General features: G+C 50.5%; 1 protein-coding gene across 1 annotated transcript; it reads right to left on the reverse strand.

Moving 5' to 3' along the window:
• Positions 1–590: 590 nt before the first annotated feature.
• On the reverse strand, positions 591–12,065 carry Necap2 (NECAP endocytosis associated 2). The gene is made up of 8 exons (XM_051173554.1): positions 11,914–12,065; positions 8,444–8,544; positions 6,992–7,096; positions 6,830–6,911; positions 5,779–5,887; positions 3,250–3,427; positions 1,568–1,652; positions 591–952 (listed from the first exon to the last, which is right to left on the reverse strand). Exons 1-8 carry the CDS (start codon positions 12,003–12,005, stop codon positions 904–906), a joined length of 801 nt encoding a protein of 266 aa, XP_051029511.1. The 5' UTR covers positions 12,006–12,065; the 3' UTR covers positions 591–903.
• Positions 12,066–17,178: the final 5,113 nt, after the last annotated feature.

Here is a 17,178-nt window from a genome sequence, read left to right on the forward strand (position 1 = left end):
ACAAAGCTCCTTCTGTCACAGTCTTTGAAGGCAAAAAAAAAAAAAAAAAAAAAAAAAAAAAAAGAGGGTATATAAAGACAGCTGGTCCCTCCAGAAGCTGCTAGGGAAGGACCCTGAACCTGAGTCCAGCGCAGAAGCAGAAGACAGGCAGGCTGGCCCAGTCCACGATGCTTCAACTTCCTCACAACACAGCCCAGCAGGCTTCCAGAGCCTGTCCTACCTGAGGGGGAGACTTGTTGAAGAATGGAAACCAGGTATGCCCACTGCCGCCTCTGGGGCTCGGGGCAGGGAGAAGAGTGTGTGTGAGCCCCTCACCACGGTGGGTCCCTCGAAAGGGCACGTTAGTGCTGGTCAGCGTATTAGCAGAGCAATGTATTAACATTTTCAAAAAGCTGCTTATCCTTCCAGAGTCCCTGAGACGCCACTCAAGCTGCAGCTCAAAAACCTGCTAGCAACTGGGAAGGACTCCTCTGGAAGGTACCAGACAAGGGCTACTGTGGACAGCGTGCACAGTCCCCTGCCCGACAGTGAATCTGGGACTCCTGCCAACCAGAGGGGCAGAGCTGAACCCAGGCCACAAACTCAACCCATTCTGTGCTTTAGGGGCTGTGTTTAATAAGGGTCACTTCATGGAAGAAGACAGGCCTGGGCCCCTCCCATGAGGAGGAAGGATGGGCTGGGGGCCTGGAGTGTTTGCTCCTGTCTTCTGCCTGTGCCGCACCTGAACCCCCACAACAGTGTGCCGTGGTGCCAATTCACTGCTTCTTGTGCTCAGGCTGTCAGGAGTGCTGGGCAAGGAGAGGACGATGACGCTCCAGGGGCTAGCCAGGGAGTGCTGGACCTTCTTCTGTGGGCTTGGATGAGGCAGCTCCTTCCCAGAAATCATGAAGAAAAAGTTGTACATCAAAACTGGACCCAGCCAGTGCCCGGCTGAGACTGGCTGGAGGGCGACCTGTGAAGGGAAGACAGAGAGGTAGCAGCATCCAGCTGTTGGAGAGCAGGTACACTGGGCATCGTTTTTGGCAGGAGCTCTAAGCAGGCAGTCCCCAAAGGGCCCAGAGCAGTGGACAGCAGATGTGGCTCAAGGACCCAATTAGGACCCAATCTGGGCCTTGTGTGCATGTTAGCTGCCTGTTCCTTTACAGAAGACAGACCTGTGCTGACAGCTCCAGAACCTGCCATGTACCCCAACAACGGGGATGGTACTGGCATCTCTCCACACTGACCCCAAGGGCAGGCCATAAAGCTTAGGAGACACCTTGCCTCAGAGGTCCTGTGAAGTTGGTTCAGGCCTAAAGTCTGGGTCTTGATTCCTGACCCAGAGCAGCACTTGGTGAGAACCAGACAAGTTTGCAGAAGGAGGTCTCAGGCAGTGGGGAACAGCGCAAAGCTTTTATAGAGAGAGGTAAAGAGGGCAGTGTCACCCAAGACAAGGGCTCTGTCCCATGTCATGTCTGCCATGAAAAAGTCCAACCACAGTTGGTCTTCCAGCAGGTCAAACCAGCAATTCCAGGGAACTCAGGGGACATCTCTGGCCCCACCCAGCCCAGAAAGCTACCCTCCTTACCCTGTGGATTTGGTGAAGTCACCCCAGATATCAGCAGCTGTGGCGGTGGCAGGCTTAGACTGTGGCCAGGGTTCTGTGGCACCTCCTAGTAATGTCCCCAAGTCCAGTGGGGGAGAAAAGAGACAAGAAGTCAGAGATATCTTTCTGGTGGTCTCAGTTACTAAATTTTGGAATCTGGTAGCCAGTCTCATGACTGGCAACTGAGGCACAGGGAGACAACTCCAGAGAGAGCCACATTTCCACCACTGTTTTCATGGGTCCTTGGTGGCCCCTAGAGAGAAACTAGGAGCCACATACAAGGTGGAGGGAAGGGTTCCAGGGAACATGCGTCACACCTGTGTCCTGCCCTGGCTTCTGGAGTGGGAATGCCTCCCAAAACCCCAGAACCCCTTCCAGAAAGTCTCCAGTACCGTATGGATCAACTGGCTAGAGCCATACATAGGTCACACACTGCTGTCCCTAGCCTTCCAGTCAAAGCCACACAGAAGCTGCACCTCTCTCTGCCAGGGCAGGCGCTCTCCTGGCTTCTTGGCATCTTTCCCATGCTGCCATGGCCAGGTTGCCATTTCTCATCTGCCCTGGGCTGGAAAACCAGATAAAATCCAGGTCGCCAATGGAGGCCCTGCACAGTTCACTGAGTGCTAAGCATGCACTGTCTCATCTGCACCTCACCACAGCCCCTAGGGGATTAGCTGTGTGACTGTGCAGGTCGTTTGAGTTTCAGTTTTCTTATCTCTCATTCGGCTGACAGGACAATTTCACAGGGCAGAATGAGCTCACAGATCTGCCACGCTCAGCTCAGGCCCAGCACACTGTCACTAAAATGCCAATGAGTGAACCCAGGCCGGCACCTGACAAGAGCTCACAGTGGTCAGCATACTACTCCAAGTGCGGCCCATGGCTTAGTTCAGGTGACTTCACTGTAAGCATCATCACTACCTCATTCTACAGATGGGAAAACAGGCACGGAGACGCAGTCCATTAGGAGCTCACAAACGGTGAGCTAGTCAACATTCTGCCACAGTGGCTCCAGAGCAGACAGCAGCAGCAGCTGGCAGCTGGCCGACTGACACTGTCTTGCTGCAGGCTGTGAGCACTAGGGTGGGAGCCACGGACAGCAAGGACTCGTGCTGTACACAAGGTCCTGACTTAATGATGCTGGGTTTGGTTTTTTCAGCTTTATTATGATTTGTGGAGGGGTAATGCGTGTTCCACCTGTTTATCAGCATGTTACTCCATCCATCCCAAGTCAAGGGACACCTGTCCTATGCTATCCCCCAGGCCTGCGCACCTGTGGTTCAACCTTTCCCACAACATCTGAGCACAGAACACCTGATAACACACCAAGGCCCAGGTACCTCAACACTGAGAACTTCACAGTCACTGTCTACCAGGACAGGACAGGTGTCCTGAAGGGGAAGGAGAAAGGCTAGGGAATAGAAGAACCGCCAGTGTATGCAAGACACACTCTGGCGCCACCATCTAGTCTCAGTCTCACACGCATTCTCTCTCTCTCTCTGTCTCTGTCTCTCTCTCTCTCTCACACACACACACACACACACACACACACACACACACACCACACACACGGATACGAAGTGCGTGTGAGAAAGGGAGGCAACGGGATCACTTCTGGGGCTGAAGATGCCAGGTACGGATGCAGCGGTCACCCCAGCACTCACCTGAACCAGAAATAACTGCTGGCTGGGCTGGAGAGCCCCCGACAGACAAGTGCTCCCCAGGGGGCGGGATGAGGGTGGAGGTCTTGCCCCCTGGAGGAGGGGGAAGCAGGCTCAGCCCTCCTGTGCTGGCAGGCCTGGTTCTTGGCGTTCCAGATGCTCCTTCCTTCTTTCTCATGTTCTAGAGAGAAGAATGCAAATCAGCCATCATGCCAGAGTCATCATGTACTGGAAAAACCCATGGAGACCTCCAGTCCTCAACATCTGTTCAGCAAACGACAGTCCCATACAGCAGCAGCAGGAGCTATAGCCAAGCCATTCCAGTTTCCCATCTAGCACCAGTGAGGCCAATGTTAAAACCCAGCACTGATCTCATTTCTCATAAGAAAATTACACAACAATTACAGCAACACGCCATTCCACCCCATGAATATTGACTGCTGAGCACTGACAGGACGGAGCAGCCAGAACATTCATGCACGGTGGGGCAAGGGAAGCCAGTCAGACCACTCTACCCAAGCATCCAAAGGCATCCACTAAGTGCATCACAGGATTCTGCAGTCCCATCCTCAGACATGTGTGAGCAACAAAGACATGAGCCTGGACATTCACAGCAGCACCATCTGGAGCTCACCAGATAGAGTTCCCCTAGTGTCCATCCTCACTGAAACAGATGAGCTAGGAACACACACACAATGGCATGTGACATCACAGAGGACAAACCACCACAGGCAGCGATATGGGAAACTCTTACGACATGGCACTGAATGAGGGGGATCATATATGAAAAGGATTAAGTCTCCCACACAACTCACAAAAGTGAAGCACAGACCCAATCCAGGGTATTTGAAGTCAGGGCAGAAAGCTACCGGAAGTGGGCAGGACAAGGGCTCCCAAAGGGCTCAGGTTTCTATTTCTTAGGGAAGTCCCATGCTTTTAAGAGGTGTGCGTGCGTGCGTGCGTGCGTGTGTGTGCGCGCGCGTGCGCACGCCTTGTGTGTTCATACATGTGACTGAGGATGCACGTGAGTATGCAGGCCAGAGGTCAACCCTGAGTGCCATCTTTGGAAACACCAGCCACCTCGAGTCTGCATCTCTCGCTGCCCTGGAACTCAGCAATTAGGTGAGGACAGTTGTCCAGTGAGCACCAGGGATCCTCTGTCTGTCTCCCTGGCACTGGGTTACAAGCATGTGCTACCCACACTCAGCATTTCTTTTCTTTCTTTTTATGTGGGTCATGAATTCAGGCTCTCCGGCTTGCAAGGCAAGCACTTTACCGACAGTCATCTATCTTCCCTACCCTTGTTTGGTTTTGAAAAATTCACTCTGTTCTACATGTATAATCCGGGCACTTTTCTGCATGTGACACTTCGATACAACATAATAAAGCAGTGAGCACCAAGTGTGAGCCGGAAACCAGCACAAGCCACACGGAGGAGGGCAGCAGCTCTGAGTGTGAGCACAGCAGCGGCAGAGGTGGAAGGCCCAGCATTCGCCACCCAGCTGGGCTAGCTATTTCTAGTTCTCCTACCCTGGCCAAGTCTCCCCCACCCCACCCCATCTCTGTGTCTCAATCTCTCATCTTCTACAAAGGGAGAGAGAAATGCCTGAAAAACACTACCTGGCCCACAGCTGGCGCTCATTAAATGTTAGTGTCCTCCAAGCAAGAGAAAGAATCACAGTGCCACCAGTCCACTGGATTGGCCTTGCATTTTCTCTCAAGGGCCAGCTGGCCAACGTCAAGGTCCCAAAGCATCACCAGCATGAAGCAGGAAAGAGAAAGAAACGGTGAGTAGAGGAAAAGCATTTCAGAGTCACACACTTCCTCCAAACAGACCCATTTGGCTCTGGTTCCCCCAATGCCTCCCAACTCCATCACCCCCTCCATTCCAGCCAGGGAGAGGCCATGTCTGGGCACCCAGTGCACCCTGATCTGTTTCTACTCAACAGGCACTGGCAGGGGACACTGGATGCAAAGCCACACAGGAAGAAGACTTGAGGAGTCAGGACAATACCACCAGCAGAAGCTGCCCATGGCCTCCAGCACCCTCCTCGATGCCTTCCAGCCCAGTGTGCGCCCAAATCTTCCCCACTCAGGCATGAGGCCAAGATACAGATTGAGATGAGCACACTGAACCTCCTGACCACTCCATCAGCCAGGACAGAAACACCAGAAACACTGGGACTGAGTGGCTACCCTCTGATCCCTCATGCCCGCCCAAGAAGCCTTCCATGCGTTCCTGAATTATGGGCCACGTGTTTTTCCTCCAGAAGCCCTGGAAGCAGGGCTGCTTTTGTTGTAGTCTCTCCTGCCATTTTGCAATCACATCTGTACATGGCCAGCTCAACTTGCAAAGCCATAGAAGGAAAGGCCTAGTACCCTGGGGTGAACGAGGTCAAACTGCTGGATCAACTATGGCTATGTAGAAGGAACTGAACTATGAAGGATTTGGGAAGTTGGGAGGCTTTGGGCTGGGTGGCTTCAAGAGTCACAAAACCATGGCCCACACAGTCAAGTGAGGGTGAGACTCACTGCGATGTTGATCTTGATGGTCTGGCCCTCCTTGAAGCCCAGGTCCAATTTGGGGCCTTCGTCTGGGTTCTGCGCTTGTTTTGCAAACTCACTCTGCTGTTTCACCCACCTGGGGAGGACCAGGAAGAGTGGTGAGGCAGGAACAGCAGCTGCCCTGCATTCACACCCAATGCCTTCAGCCCAGGAGGCCCATGCTGAGGCCAACTTCCCAGCCAATAGTCCAGAGCCCAGCTCTGAAACTCTTAAGCAGCTGCACAGATAGCAGCTCCCTTTATCAGTCTCATGGTTTAGACCAGCGGTTCTCAACCTGGGGGTCCAATGACGCTTTCACAGGAGTCCCAACCAGATATTTAAATTACGAATCATAAAAGCAGCAAATTTAGTTATGAAGTAGCAACAAAAATAATTTTATGGTTGGGGTCGCCACAGCATGAGGAACTGTATTAAAGAGTTGCAGCTGCAGCACTTGGAAGGTTGAGGACCACTGGTTTAGACTCTAAGGTCTCAACACTGCTCTGAGAACTGGATAAGCCCATTCAAACACTTTACCCAGGAGGGCGAGAGCCCTTTCCTTCTAGCCCCTGGCACGGCAATGCCTCTGGCTCCACCTGGACACTCCTATATTCTGAGGCAGGATGGATGCCTAAAAGCAAAGGGCAGCACAATGCTGCCCACCCTCCCACAATGCTACTAGCAGCCACCTGGGACGAGGGTGTCCACACAAATGGTAGGGCACTACCCAGCTACCCTAAGGATGTCCTGGAACTGTTAATCTCACTAATGGCATTATGAAGTAGCAGAGCTTTAGAGCCACAGGAGCCTGACAAGGACCCTGGCAGCTCAGGGGCTGCTAAGTAAGTTGGGACACTGAAAAGCCTAGGTGGCACACAGCCTTGGGGACCAGCAGAGCAGAGAAGACAACCTGGAGGGGGACCATAGGCTGCAAACAGACCAAGCAGTCACTTAACTCGTAACCAGAACAAACAGTTCTGCCTTAGAAAGAGCGGAAGAGAAGCCAGAGACAAGAGCACGTGTCCCAAGAGCTACTCACTTGAAATGATCTTGTAATGCCACGTTGAAGTCAAAGGCATCCCCTCGGTCCCCAAAGCCAATTCCAATAAAAGCACGTCGCCCTAGAAGGGTGACAGCCATCAATCTCATGTTTTGGGAGGCAAGGATTCTGCTCAGAAGAGCCCTGCAGACCCACACATACCGCTTCCATCTTCGATGCGGACCACGAAGTACCTGCTGGAATCGGTCACACTCTCCACAGCTGTGCCAGGAAACTGGTCCACTGGGGCCTGTGCAAAGAGCTCCCCTGTAAGTACAGGGTGAGGGAGGTGAGTCCCGGGTGCCCTCTACCTGGTGCCGAATGCATACTAGGCTTTCCTGTGGCAAGCCCCACCAGGAGAGCTGGACAGATGGGCACTACTCCAGGATCCAATCAAATCTATTCTAACTGAAGGGACAATGCCAGCATGAATGAAAAACAGAGTTACTGGTCACATTTGCCCACAGTGTCAACAGTTTTTACGTAAGTGACAAATGTTTCAAAATCAGACTTTAAAAAAAATAGCCCCCATTTCTGCAGCTTTTTGGGGGGTGGGGTTAAGGTCTCACTATGTAACTCTGGCTGTCCTAGAATTCACTTACATAGACCAGGCTGGCCCCAAACTCACAGAAATTCACCTGCTTTTGTCTCTGGATGGGCTTAAAGGCATGTGCACCAGGCCTGGCCTTGACTTTTCTTAAAGATTAAAAGCTCTACCTTTGCTGGCCCTCTATCCCCACACAGTAACTCCATGGCAGGGCTGCCACCACTTAGCTCAGCAGATTATTCTATTTGTATAGCCACTCAAAGCCCGAAGGTGATGGGCCCAGCCCACGTGTGTCACACCTCAGAAATGCCCAACCCCAAGGAAGGACTGTACAAGGAGCCAGCAAGGCTTGCAGGAAGCAGGGAAGTTAGCGTCTCACAGAAGGGTCTAGTACTAACGCAGTTCAGTCTAATACACGAGACAAAAGGAGGACCCACCTTAAACTGCACTCTTGCCTGGATATGTAGCTCAGTGTAAGTACTGTGTTAGCATGCATCCATTTGTTTCCAGCAGGGCATAAAGTAGGCATGGTGGGGCATGCCTATCCTCTCTATACTTCAGAAGTTCAAGATCATCCTTGGCTACACAGTGAGTTCCATACCAACCTGGGCTACATGAGACTGTCTCAAAAAGGAAGAAAAGGCACCCTTGTGTAGTGTCCCCCTTGTGGACTCTGGGTTCCCACAGTTGCAGCGATGTCCACAGATCCAAAGCCCTTATGTTGTTGGGCTCCAAGCTCAAAGGCACATCATCAGTGCCCTCAGTGTCTGATCAAACACACCCTTGTTTTGCTGCTTGAGAAAGAATCTCCCCCATGGTCTGGGATTACAGGCACGACTACAAGTCCAGTGCTTTAGAAGCAGCTGCGTCACCAATGATGGCCTAGATGAAAACTGATGGCCCTGAAGCCTTCGCTTCTTGCCAACTTAGTCCACCCACTTTAGGATTTGGCATTTAGGTGCACCTAAAGGCCTTCACCTTGCAGCAATGCATCTGCAATGGCTCTGAACAGCCTTGACTAGGGCAGCCACTCTCTTTCACAGGTGGAAGCTGTCCTGTGCCTTTACCTGAGGTCCTGTCCTCCAGCTTGATATAAGCCACCTTCCCTTTTGCTGTGATCCGCAGCCGGCCACTCCACGATGGCTGGTCCAGCTGCCATTCTGAGGCCCTATGAGGACAAAAAAAAGCACTGAGCTTCCTGTTCTATTCCTCCAGTGCTGGGGAAGAGAATGGGAAGGGCTGCTTGTTCAAGAACACAGCTGGCAAACTTTTCTGTAAAAGCAAGGATAGTAATTAATGTCTTCAAAGGTCACACAACTTCTGCTGGGCAATTGGACTATTCTGATGATGTAGTGGGAAACAGCAAAACAATGTGTGTACAAGCTGATGCTGTGTCACATACAGGGGCTATGTAAAGAAAGACACGCACCACCAAGCCTGACAACATGCTTGCACACTGGCCTCTGACTGCCATGTGTACAGCAGCACACGTGCACAGCTAGATACACATTCATAAATGTAATGAAAACAGTGTTTTCTGACATGGGGCTCTCAATGTGTAGCCCTGGCTAGCCTGGAACTCCCTTTGTAGACCAGGCTGGCCTTAAACTCAGAGATCCACCTGCCTCTGCTTCCTGAGTGCTGTAATTAAAGATATGTGCCATCACAGGACCCACAGAGTAATAAAAAGAACCATCAACTCCTCCATGCTACCTTCTGACCTCCACACACATGCTGTGACAGGCATGTACCCACACATATACACATAATAAATAAGTAAATAAACTTAAAAAAAAATTTATTACAGGGGCTTGACAGATGATTAGTTATTCCACTTGAGGACCCAAGTTCAATTCCCAGCACCCACATGTCGATTCACAAGGGTCTGTAACTTTAGTCCTAGGGGATTCCTTCCGGCCTCCTCAGGTGCCAGGCACGCATGTGGTACCCAGACATACATGCAGACAAAACACCCATACACATACAAAAAGTAAATTTAAAAGTAAAAACTATACTAATTATATAAAAAGCTATTTTTAGCAAGTATCTTTGTGGATGCATCTCAGTAACTACACAGACACTGAAATCTGGGACTCACAATTTTTACATTATAAAACAGTCTTGAAAATCTCCAATCATATAAAGTTGTAAAAAATATTCTTAGTTTGTGGGCATTCGAACCACAAGCAGTTGTAGCTTGCTGACCCCCCCAACTCCAAAGAACACAGACCTTCTCCAAGTGGGATTTCCTTCCCAGCTTCCTGTCTGCAGAGGAAGCAGCTAGGGGCTATTGTTTCTGGTAAGCCAGACTGACCAGCTGGGCCCCTGAGACTATATTGGAAGAAGTACAGAGGGGTGCAAGTACAATCTTGGGGGGGAGGGAAGAGGTTAACAGGGCAGGGGAGAGACGGGTGGTTAGGAAACATATCCTCAAGAGTACTCCATGCAGGAAGAAACCCAAGGAAGCAAGAACCCCTATCAATGCCTTCTCCGGCTCCTTAAAAAAACAAAAAAAAAAAACAATAGTGTTGCCAGGCATGGTGGTGCAATCCTTTAATGCCAGCACTCAAACTGCAGAGGCAGAGGCGGGTTCTAGGCCGGTCTGGTTACAAAGCAGAGGCAGGACAGCCAGGACTGCACACAAGCAACGGTGTATCTGGGAGGTGGTCGTGCATGCTTTTAATACCAGCACCAGGGAGGGGAGGCAAGCAGATTGCTAAATTCGAGGCCAGCCTGGTCTACAGGGTGAGTTCCAGGACAGCTAGGACTGTACAGAGAAACCCTGTCTTGGAAAAAAAATAATAAAAAGAAAACAAACAATAGTGTCACATTTTAGTAGCAGCAGCACAGAAAAACCCCTCAACAGCAAGCACCATGGGTATTTCCAGAAGGCTCTTCTGGTAAGTTTCTAAGCAAATGCCAGTTCTCTAGAACTGTCTCAATGGCAGCTGTTGCAGGGCCACACAAATGAAGATTCGAAGCCAACAGTTTCTGTTCCTCTTACTGGAGCAGTGGGCTTTAGATCCAGGCTAAGGAGAGCCCTAAAGGCTAAGTGCAAGGCAAGCAGTTTCTTCTATATCAAACCAGCCTGGCTGGATACTTGGTGACCCTACCCTCTGGAGGACAGGACCAAGAGGAGCCAACCCCCACCTACTGACTGAATGAAGATCCACAGATCTGGGTAGACAGTCATGCCTGCTTTGGGGGCTGCTCTCCACCAAAGATAGAAAGGGAAGGGAGAAGGCTGGGGAGGGAGATGAGCATGTTCTGAATAAAGTTGAAGACCTGAGTTTGGATCTCCAGAACCTAAAAGCCAGGTACCTGTAAGCCCTCCACTGTGTGGGGCCAGGGCAGAGAGAGGAGAATCCCTGGGGGTTGCTGAACAGCTGGTTTAAATGAAACAGCAAAGTCTCAGTGAGAGACCATCTCCAGGGAATAACGGAGACAGTGAGAAAGCAAGATGCTTGCTGGTCCTCCCATGGCTTCTGCACCCAAGCACAACGGACATGCGCACTGGCGCAGGTATCATGCCAACACACACACAAAGAAAGCACAGATAACTGTTGCTTGCTGACCCGAGTTCTTGTTATTTTCATACTATTTTAAAAACCATCTAACTGACACAGTCTATGTTCACTAAGATACTCATTCAGAAAATCTGCTATGTGCCTGCATTACACAAGTGCAAAGGACAGATAAGTCAATACCCCAACACACTTGTAGTTCAAATAGCTTAGACACACACTGCATTCAAGAGCAACCCTTACTGGGCAGTGGTGGCATACATCTTTAACCCCAGCACTTGGGAGACAGAGGCAGGCGATCTCTGTGAGTTCGAAGCCAGCCTCGTTTACAGAGAGTTCCAGGACAGAGAGAAAGTCTAGGGGGAGGGGAGAGCCACCTTCCTAAGTAGCAACACCCCACCCATTACAGGGCACAGGCCATATCATTTACAATTAACTATTTTCCATCTTGTTTGGACAGGGAAAGGAAACAGTACGGGAGGCATATAACAATGGCTGTCTAACTTTGGGTCTCCTAGAGTCGAGTCGATTCCTGGGTTCCCTTCAGCAACACTCGACGTGTTTACAGGCATTTGTGTTTCTTTGCCTCAGGTGATGCTTACTCAAGCCAAGGGCAGTGGGGTCTTCCCAGCTGCTGCTTGTTGTGATGGGGGGGGGTTTGGGGGGATGAAACTGGGGCCAAGAAAGCCGGAGACGGGGAGGGGTCCCTCAGATGGAGTCGGGTTCCCTCCCCGTGGAGACTTCCGCGAGTGGCAGGGTTTCCAAGGATCCCTTCAAGGCTGTCAGTTAGCGCTGTCACACGACCCATAGACCCCGCAGCCCACTCGGGTCCCCAGGAGCTGGCTGGGACGCATCCCGCATCCCGCTGACAGCTCCCGACCCAGCTGGGTCTGGCCCCGACAGGAAGCAGCCACTGGGCTCTGTCCCTTCCTTCCATAAACTCGACAGCCCATCCTTGACCCCCGCAGTGCATGCCGGGGCGGCGGGGGAAAGGTTAAGCCAGGAACGGTCACCTGTAGCCACGGTTGGTGGCCCGCGGCGGGATGCGGTAGACATGGACTTCTGGCTTGACACAGAGAACAGACTCGTACTCGCTCTCCTCCATCTCGACCGCCAGAGTTCATCCGACTTCCGGCTTCTTCCCCGCCCCCTTGGGACCGGAAGTGACGCGCTCTATGACCAGCTCTGCCTCTTAGAGCAGCGGCTCCTGGCCTTGGTTGCTTTCTGTCTAGTGCCCTCTGCCGGACACCTCGGATCAGAACACGAGGCGAGAGATCCCTGATGCTGCAAGCCCTGAAAAGCCCGAGGTGTAGACTAATCCCGATTGACAGCTTAAAATGTGTCTCTCCCTCCTCCAGCCCTCGTATGTCATGTTCTGAGCAGAATGTCCTCTTCTCTGCTAACCCCAGAAGGTTCTCTTTCAGAGGCTTCTGGAGAAATCTCATTCCACCACCCTCTGTTCTTTTATAACCTATTAGGTGTTCAAGGCCCTAGTGGCTTTTAGCTCAACAGGAGGTGAAATCAAAGCTGTGAACTAAACGTTCCTGGGTGTTTTAGTAACTGTTCTATTGCTGTGAAGAGACGCTGTGACCAAGGAAACTCAAAGAAAGCACTTAATTGGGAGCTCGCTTACAGTTTCGGAGGATCAGTCCATTACGATCATGGTAGGGAGCACGGTGCTAGGGAAGCCACTGAGAGCTTTACACCATGATCTTGGGGGGCGGGGTGGACCACAGGAGGGGGAGGCTCAAAGCCCTTTCCTATTACCCACCTCCAACAAGGACACACATATAGTAGCCTAAGGGGAGACATTCTCATTCCAATCAACGTATTTGGGGAAAAGCCACACCTGTGCGAAACATTGTATGAGGTTAATTGGTTGTGAGAAATTGGATTATCCGAGAGGCAGGCGGATCTCTGTGAGTTCGAGGCTTGTCTGGTCTACAGAGCAAGTTCCAGGACCAATTCCAAAGCTACACAGAGAAACCCTGTCTAAAAGAAAACAAAACCAACAAAAATAAATAAATAAAATGAAGGAAGGAAAAGAAAAACTGGATTATTGCAAGTTGGGAGCCAAATTGGTTTTGGGCTATCTTGACTCTCTAAGCAGTCACCTATTACTCATTTCTGAATGTGACTATTAGATAAATCCTTTTGGAATGTACACCAATGAAAGGGCTGCTAATGTCATCAAACAGCATCTCAGGCCAATCACTGACAGGCCCCTGCTTTGCTGTGACCCACCTGTCTGATGTCTCCATCAATGGTTTGAGAAATGCCTTGATGTATAGCTACCTTTTCATCACTGTGGTGGTTTGGGTGAGGTTGGCCCCCAGAGGCTTGGTCATTAGAGATGATGCTACTTGAGAGGGACTAGGAGGTGTGGCCTTATTGGAGGAAATGAGTCACTGGGGGTGGGCTTTGGGGTTTCAAAAGTCAAAGCCAGTTTGAGTGGCTCTCTCCTCCTGCAGCCTGCAGACCCGAATGTATAACTTTAACTTCTTCTCCAGTACCGTGTCTGCCTGCATGCCACCATGTCCTCCACCATGAGGACAATGGACTAGACCTCTGAAACCACAAGCAAGCCCCAATTAAATGCTCCCTTTTTGTAAGAGTTGCAGTGGCCATGGTGCCTCTTCACAGCAATAGAACATTGACTAAGACAGTCAGCAAAAACCAGATGTAGTGGCACACACCTTCAATCCCTGTACACACCTTCAATCCCTGTGTATCAGGCTTTTTTTTTTTCATTCCTTCTTTTTTTTTTTTTTTTTTTTAAAATCAGGCAGTCTTTTGCAACACAAACCAGTTCCCAATTAAAGACTTATACAAACACAGACACACCTTAAAATATATCTTTTTTTTTTTTAAAGAAAGCTTCATGTGGATGTTTGCCATCACATAGATGAACCATGAGAACACTAAGTTGTATGAGCATGTTTCTGTAAAAATCTCAGGACAGCAAGTTCACCAAAAAGATTGTTCCCAAGGGCTGGAGTCTAGCAGGAAAGCTGCTGATGATGGCCAAGGCATTTGGGATTCCTTTATGGGCTGAGATAAATGTCATGTGGTAAAACTAGGAATCCAACCCAGTGACTGTGCTAATAGCCAGAGTGACAAGTGTGCGCTCGCTCTCTCTCTCTCTCTCTCTCTCTCTCTCTCTCTCTCTCTCTCTCTATTTGTCTTTCAAGATAGGGTTTTTCTGTATTGTTTTGGAACCTGTCCTGGCACTAACTCTGTAGGCCAGGCTACAGAGATCTGCCTGCCTCTGCCTCCCGAGTGCTGGAATTAAAGTCAAAGGCTTTTTTAAATACATATACATATGCATGTGGGTGTGCTTGTGTGTGTTCATATTACATTTTATTTGATGTGTATGTGTGACTCACAGCACACTGAGCCATCTTGCCAGCCCAATAAGTGGACTATCAATAATCATACTGTGGGGTATGTGAGGTACAGCTCACAGAAAGTTGCTAAAAAAAAAAAGTGGGGTCAGGTACCGTGAAGGGAGGGTGAAGCCTGTCTTTGCCACCCCACCCCAGGTCTGCCGCTGGAATCTCCTCCTTGTCTAATCCAGCAACTAACTCCAAATGGGTCTGGCCTTCCTTGCGGGCTTGTTCCCTTAAAACTGTGGTTTGTAGAAAGAACACTGAGACCTGAGGATTCCGGGGTTGAGATGGAGACAGTGGACAAAGACAGGTGTGTCTGGGGCAGGAGGAGAATTTTTCCCAGACGGGTCAGCCCCCTCTGGAGCAGGACGGCTCCGGGGAGGAGGGATGCTTAGGGGAGCCTTGATGGGAAAGAGGTGGGGGGGAAGTGATAAACCACAGGGGAAGAAAGGGAAGCTTAGCCAGAGGCACAACGTCTGGTGCCATTTGAGAGCCTGGGTCGCATAGGAGCTGGCATACCCCACCTGGGTCATAGGAGCTGGCATACCCCACCTGGGTCACATAGGAGCCGGGGTCCAGGGTCTGGCTCACTGTGGGGAGGTAGGTGGGATAACAGGAGGGGTTTGGAGGGGCAAGAGGAGAAATCTGGGGTCTGGGTTGGCAGAAATTATCTGTATCCCTTGGGGGGAGCACCCAGGGTGTCTCCCAGGCCTGGCACATAAGTGGTACAGGTGATGACCCTTAAATGGTAAGTAAGGGGTCCATACTTCCAAGAGGAAGGACCAGCCTGTGAGGAGTTGAACAGATCTGGGTTTTAATCCAGTTCCTCGGAGATAAGCCATGTGGTGTTGGGCATGATGTTGGGCGACTCTGAGCTATTGTCTCAGTTACTGCCTTGTTTTCCCTACCACAGGAAGGGCTGAGCCCATACCTCACAGGGCTGTGAAAAGACTACAACTTAAGAACGTCCAGCATCCAGGAGCTCATTCCATGGACAGTAGCTGGCCTGTTGTGGCTTAGAAAGGGAAGGTCTCCGAGATCCTCCAGGTCACAGGCTCTCCCTGGAGGGTTTGGGGATGGGGATGAGAACTAGTGAATGTGAGAAGCAGCCAACATGTTGCCATAGCAACAGTGTTGATGTTGCCAGAAAGGAGCTTGGGGTGGGGAGAGGACTGAGTTAGTAAACAGCTCGCTTTGTAAGTATGAGGACTTGAGTTCAGTTACAAAAACCCCTGTCTTGTTTTGTCTGTTTAAAAGGGGGTATGGGGGAATCAGATATGGTTAAGTGGTTGGAGCACTGTGTCTTCTGGCAGAGGACCTGGGTACAGTTCCCAGCACCCATATGGCACCACAACCACCTGTAATTCCAATTCCAGGGAGATCTGATGCCCTTTGCCCCTCTGGCAGCCTGCACACACATGGTGAACATAAACTCACACAGGTACACACACACACACACACACACACACACACACACACACAAATGAATAAATCTGTTGAGCAGTGGTAGCACACACCTTTGATGCTGGCACTTGGGAGGCAGAGGCAGGTGGATCTCTGTCAGTTCAAGGTAAGCCTGGTCTACAGAGCGAGTTCCAGGACAGGCTCCAAAACTACAGAGAAACTCTTGTCTAGAACTCCCACACACATGGGTTTTTCTATGAAACAGCAATAACATTGTGGACACTCTCTCTGTGTCTCTGTCTCTCTCATCTCATCTCACTGTAGCCCAGGCTGGCCTCAAAATCATGAGGTAGCCAAGGATGACCTTGAACTCCTGATTCCCCCTTCCTTCATTTCCTGGACTCAGGCCTGGGCCACCACACCTGGTTTTGTGTGGTGCTTGTGTAGCCTAAGCAAGCACACTACCTACCAATTTAGCTACACCCTAGCCCCTCATAGGCTCTTTTAAATGTAAAAGCTCAGCGATGGTCCTGCAAGACACTGTGTGTTTCATTTCAATGAGGCCAGCATTCCATTTCCTCCAGATACCTAGGCAGGCTTGAGGATGGAACAGGATTGCCCTGTGGAGCAAAGATCTGATACTTGCACCAGGAATAGGTCTGAGTCTACTCTAGACCTTTGACACGTTTCCTGAGTTTCCTGGGCCTCTTTCTCATGCTCGTTGTGAAAATTAGTCAGGTGAGCTTGAAAGATTTTAGTTTGCAGAGCAAGGATGTAAGAAAGGGGCAGGAGAGTAATTCTTGCAAGTGGAATATAGAAAATCATAAGGCATGAACGTTGACATGGGAGGAGAGAACAGAAGTTATGAAAACAAGAAAGTTACTATGGTGAGGGGGCTAATGGTCATGCTAGACTCATCTTGTTAAATAGGGCTGGTTATAGCCAAGAGAAAGCCAGCGTATGAAAAAAGTTTCTCACAGGTTTTGGCCCACAACAAGGAAACAGGCCCCCAACCCTGGAACAAATGGTCCCAGATGAACAGCCCTGGCTGGGTCACTCCTGGCCAATGGACAGTCTGGGGACTTTCCAAGTCATTCTATGGTTTTTCCTTTAAAGAAGAACAGGTCACAGCTGGGTGATCTCTCAAACATGAGATCATACTTGGTAATCAATCACCTTGTGCCCCATGCATGTATGCTGATTGCGGTCTTTCTCTATAAAAAGGAGTCTGAACCATTTGGGGGGTGTTCAGCTTTCCCCGAGATTGCTGACACCCGAGTGCACTCGTTCAATAAACACCTCTTGCTTGTTGCATCTCCGTTTTGGTGTTTGTGTGGCGGGGCTCTCCCACAGGCCCATCAGGACCCCAGAATTAGGGTTCAACAAGCTCTTTCTACATGGGATTGGCTCCTGGTTCAGTGCAGGCTCCTTGACAGCTGATCACCCCAGCCTTCAGGTGCAGCACAGTTGCAGCAATGGGGCCTC

The sequence above is a fragment of the Phodopus roborovskii genome, unplaced genomic scaffold (assembly GCF_943737965.1).
Source record: "Phodopus roborovskii unplaced genomic scaffold, PHOROB, whole genome shotgun sequence".
Lineage (NCBI taxonomy): Eukaryota > Metazoa > Chordata > Mammalia > Rodentia > Cricetidae > Phodopus > Phodopus roborovskii.

Excerpts from the sequence above, each read along its gene's own strand:
- Necap2 (XM_051173554.1), bottom strand. The coding sequence starts at position 12,005 with ATGGAGGAGAGCGAGTACGAGTCTGTTCTCTGTGTCAAGCCAGAAGTC. Across the intron at positions 8,545-11,913 it reads GCCACCAACCGTGGCTACAG|GGCCTCAGAATGGCAGCTGG; the intron begins GTGACCGTTCCT and ends TTGTCCTCATAG. Across the intron at positions 6,912-6,991 it reads CCGCATCGAAGATGGAAGCG|GGCGACGTGCTTTTATTGGA; the intron begins GTATGTGTGGGT and ends TCACCCTTCTAG.